The sequence below is a fragment of the Petaurus breviceps genome, unplaced genomic scaffold (genome assembly GCF_028583685.1).
Source record: "Petaurus breviceps papuanus isolate PSGF00001 unplaced genomic scaffold, PetGlider_PUasm1.0 383, whole genome shotgun sequence".
Taxonomy (NCBI): Eukaryota; Metazoa; Chordata; class Mammalia; order Diprotodontia; family Petauridae; genus Petaurus; species Petaurus breviceps.
Window position 1 is genome coordinate 5262 of NW_027186307.1, and position 4997 is coordinate 10258.

A 4997-nucleotide genomic window follows, 5' to 3' on the forward strand; every position below is an offset into this window, starting at 1 on the left:
AAAAAAAAACCCTATCTCAATAATATTTCACTCAGGTCTTGAAGTTTTCTAGAGTCAAATTCATTAAAAATCTTTTTTTGTGTTTGCTTTTAGTAGGGCAATTGGGATTAAGTCACTTGCCAAGGTCACATGGCTAGTATGTGTTAGAGGCCAGATTTGAACTCAGATCCTCCTGACTCCAGGGCCAGTGCTCCGGTCTAGCCGCCCCTATTAAAAATCTACATCACAAAATGTTGTGGGAATTGAAAATTGTTTGGTCCTGATTTTGCTGTGGGTTTGACCACTGTCCAAATGATCCTAACTAAAATATTCAGGTCTTGCTGACTCACTAGAATTCCAGGAAAACAGAAGTTTGGGATGCTGCTTGGCTCATGGCTTTTTAAAAAGCCTGCCATTGTGTCTCCCATCAGTTGGAAGTTAATTTAGTAGATGTTATTTGTACACTGAATAGTGCTCTTTCTTTGTGGACTGGTTACTTTCTAGACTCATTCTTTGTTGTTGCTGAGTATTTCAGTCAAGTCCAACTCTTCATTGACCCGCATTTGGGGTTTTCTTGGCAAAGATATTGGGGTGGTTTGCCATTTCCTTCTCAAGCTCATTTTACAGGTGAGGAAACTGAGACAAACAGGGTTACATGACTTGCCCAGGGTCACACAGCTACTAAGTGTTTCAGGCCAGATTTGAACTCAAGAAAATGAGTCTTCCTAACTCCAGGCCTGGAACTCTATCCATTTTGGTCAACTAGCTGCCCTGGCCTCTGTTTCTAAATATTTTTTATTTCAACGGGAGAGAAGTTATTTAATCCAGTAGAACTTCCCTTGGTAAGGTTCCCTTGTGTTTCAGTCCTACCTGTATATCCTCTAGTACTGGAAAAGTGTCTACTTCAGGGTTGGGGGACCTGCAGTTTCGAGGCCACATATGGCCTTCTAGTTTCTTGGGTGCAGCCTTTCGACTACATCCAAGTTTTACAGAACCAATCCTTCTATTAAGGGGATGTGTTTTGTGACGTTTGGAGTCTACTGGTTGCCGTCTCCTACCTTTTCATAGCAACCTTATAAGGTGCTGAATTGCATTTATCAATGAGCAGATTGATCAATAAGCATTTAGCAAATGCTTGGGCACTGGAAAGACTAAAAAAAATGGAACAATCCTTGTTCCAAAGGAGTTTCCATCCTAAAGGATGAATTCCTTCATCATTAGAGTACATTTATTTTAAGGAAGGAGTCGGAAGGTACTCCTTACCCCAAGTACACCATTTCCCCAATCTCCTGCTCCCCCACCCTCCCTCTACCCATTCTCCAAAAGTCTTAGCCCAAGAGGATCTAATAAAAGGCAGAGAAGTAAAAAGTGTTGACAGGAACCGGGTGGATGTGTGACATGTGGTACTATGGCATGTTTTTGACTAGCTGCTTTTCCTAATCTGTTCCTTAGGATCCACTGACCTGAACTCTGGCTTCAGTCAGCTCCAATCGAGCAGCTAATTGTTGCCTGTGAGAGAAAAACAAACAGAAAACCCAAACGTTTAAATGATCAGGCAGAAAGAATCACACGCTTATCTCTTGTTTTTCTGGTTGTGCTCACCTGGAAAGACAGAAATTTATTTCCTACTCATTTGCAGGTTCAATGAGGAAGCATTTGAGATGAGATACCTTCGAGGGAGTTGGGAAGGAGGTCAACGTTTCTAACTGGCAACGTTTTAAATGACAATGAACACAAACTCTTTGAGACTTGGCCTTGTGCGGGCAGAGGGAGTTTCCGCAGCAGGTGCTGCTGGCATCCAGTGAAATCAAAGGGTCATAGCAGGAACCCCCAAATTAATTTACAGCCCCAAACTGACTGTTTTTAAGAAGGAGACCCCCAGGGCCACACCAAAGCCAGGAGGGCAAGGGGCAAAGTCAATTCGGTCCTGTTGTATGCCACACTCCTGAAGGGTAAAATGGAGATGGAGGTATGGCAGCGTCCCGAGTCCCACCCCACCTTGGGCAGCAAGGAAAAGGGAAGGGTCTTCAGGGAGTGGGATGCCCTGTGCGGCTACTCTCTGCAGAGGGTGGGAGGGCACGGGTGAAGGGGGGCTGGCTGAGATCGATCCCCTTCTTTCCTTACCTGAGCACGAGGTTTGGGTACGGGTCCTCCCGAAAGGCACGCTCCAGCTGCTGCAGCTGGAAAGCACTGCATCTGGTTCGGGCGCGCCGCTGCTTCTTTCTCTGCGGTTCGCCGGCCGCGTCTGCGGGGGCCGGCCCACGTTGCGCCGCTTCGGCCTCGGGGGCTGCTTCGGCTGCTGGGGCTTCTGGGGCCACTTCAGCTCTAGCCCCTGCTACCGAGGCAGCCGCCCCGGCGGCCGCGGGCACCTCCACTCCGCTGGGAGCCCAGCGTCGGGACCGCCCTTCTCCCTTATTACCATTTCCTTCAGTGGATGTGGCCGCCGCCGCTGCTGCTGCTGCCGCCGCCGCGGCCGCCCCCGCTGCTGCTGCCTCGACCATCGCCGCTGCCGCTTCTTCTTCTCCAATCCAGCCAGCCTTCAGGAGTTCTTCCAGCGCCTCCTGAATCTCGAGGCCGAAGCCGAGGCCCAAGCCCAGGGCGGAAAGGTTCTTGTCCAGGGGTCTCTGGTCATCATCCTGTTCTCCTTCAAGGCTAGCCTCCTCAGGGGCTGGGAATGGCTCGTCCTCCCACTCGGTGGCGGCTGCCTGGGGCTCATCACCTGGAAAAGTGGAAACAGTCGCGATCGCGAAGAGCCTCGACGGGCAGGGCCAGTCTTCGCTCCTCCCACTCCGCCCGCGCCCCTCCCCCCTTCCCACATCCTTGGTCCACCCGTGATGAACCTGACCAGCTCTTTATCGAGTGTCCACCGACCCCACCCTAGCAATCTCTGAGGAGAAAATTCGGAAAAGTCCCTCCCCCCGCCTTTTCTGCCCAGAGACAGATCGAGGGCACTACTGTGGGCGCGGAAATGGGTGGGGCGCGCACCAACTCTACCAACCTTCAACCTCGACCCCTCCCTCAGTGATTCCCCACTCAGGAGAAAACACGCACGTCCTACGTGTTCCTTCCCTAAGCTCCCAAATCATTAGATCCACAGCAGCAGTTTCTAGGGTCCCGCACCCCACTACTATTTCCCCACACATCCCTGCCCCACCCCCTCCACGCGTGATCTCCTGGGGAGAAAATGGGATGACTCCTAAGTTTCGTTTCCCCAGGTCCCAAGATCCGACAACGAGATTTCAGACCCGAGGGCTTACCTTGCCCAGCTGCTTGTTCGGGTTCTGGATTCGGAGCCACGACTCCGTCAAGAAAATAAGAATCAATCCCATCCAGAGTTTGCGACTGGCCAGCTAGAGCCGGCACCCGCGCCGGGCTAGGGCCAGGGACCTGCAGCCGAGCGGGCGCGCAGAAGCCGCCAACGCGCCTCGGCGGATGGAAAGCAGGCAGCGTTGCGTAGCCCTCAGGGGCCAAGACCCCGGGGCCCGCCGCAACCGGGATCGCCGGACGGGGAGGAAGCTGTGGCGCCTGAGGGGGGGCCCCCGTTCGCCTTTGGGCACCAGCCAACAGCATCCTCATGATCCCGCCGCCGTCCGCGTGGTCGCCCCAGTTTTCTACTCTGTCTCCCTCTGTGTCACCGACACCGACACCGACTTCTGCAGAGTCAACTATTTCTTCCGCCTCAGGCTGTGCGGGCCCCTCGGCTTGGTTTGCAGCCTCTGGAAGAACCCACTGCCCCCAGCGCAGACGCCTTAGAGGAGGAGGCGAAGGCCAACGCCTTCCGAAAGGTGCCTCCTCCATTGGCCTGTCTCGAGCCAAGGCGTCCCGGCTAGTGCCAGGAGTCTCAGAGTCACACGTTAGCCATGCCTTCCGCATCTCGGCTGCCGTCCCACTGACTTGTGAGGAGGAGGGACTGAGAAGAGCTGAATGTAGCGCCTGCTCCACCCACTTTCCCTCCACTGGGGGGTCGGGGGGGGGGGGATATGTCCCTCCCCCTTCGTCTCCAGCCACAGCCCTTCAAAGCCTGCTATTGGCACTGAACCGCCTCACTTTGCGCTCCTGAGCTTCCTGAGTCCCGAAATCCTCACCCCTCCGAGGATACTTTTGCTAGTTTGAACTCTGACTAGAGCCCAGATACCTCGGGGATGGGGGATAGGGGATGGGGGGTTAGGTGGAGAAAAATTCGAATGCACCTCAGGCAGGCCACAATTATATGTGACCGGAGCCTTCCACAATGACACAAAACACTCGGACATTTACAGTCGCCTTAGGTTCTGGACAGCGGCTACTTTGCCCCTTTCTGTGCCTCTCCCCTTCTCTGAATCCCATCCTCCTCATCCCCTTCAAGAAGGAGATCTTGAGGGAAAAGCAGGGGTTTGCTCATTTTTTCCAAATAATCTGAGAAGAAATGTAGGAAGGCAAAACATCCATTGCTTAGGAGATTGTGACGGTGCAAGTGACTGTCCTTCAGCTTTGGGGGCTTGGCTACCACTCACTGACCCTGAATCCCAGAGGCAGGGTTTGAATCTCATCTAACAGGAGAGAGTTGCCTGGGAAATCTCATTTTTGTAAGCATTGCACTGACCCTCTCTTCTCAGACCTTCAGTTGGCTGATCTGGCGTGAGGGCCAAAAGATTGGATGTCATCCCACAGAATCAAAGATTTAGAGCATGAAGAGACTCCAATCCCCTTCTTTTACAGAGCAAAAGGAGGCCCAGGGAAGTCAAAGTAAAGTGACTCATCTAAATGGCCTGTTATGCAGGTAGTAAAGGTCAGGTAGAATTTGAACTCAGCTCTAATGCTTTTTGCATCTTTTTCAGTTAAGTGGTGATGTCAGAAATCATAGGACAAGGGATTAACAAGTGAGGGAATGGCAGCAGCAACTGTACACAACCCATTTCTGGGAATTTTTGTCTTTGAAAGGCTAGAAGAAAATATGCAGGAACATCCGAGTCAAGGTTTAAGGCTTATGTGGGGATCTGGGCATGGTCATAAATGCCAAGAAGTGGGAAATTAGAGAA

General features: G+C 52.3%; 1 protein-coding gene across 1 annotated transcript in view; it reads right to left on the minus strand.

Annotated features, from left to right (window-relative positions):
* LOC138170777 (homeobox protein ARX-like) overlaps positions 1-4182 on the minus strand; it is a 9394-nt gene extending 5212 nt beyond the window's left edge. The window contains exons 1-3 of the mRNA XM_069100259.1: positions 3237-4182; positions 2104-2698; positions 1443-1488 (exon numbers count right to left, since the gene is read on the minus strand). Coding sequence (XP_068956360.1) covers positions 1443-1488; positions 2104-2698; positions 3237-3852 — 1257 coding nt within the window. The 5' untranslated portion in view covers positions 3853-4182. The remainder of the gene's footprint in view (positions 1-1442; positions 1489-2103; positions 2699-3236) is intronic.
* Positions 4183-4997: the final 815 nt, after the last annotated feature.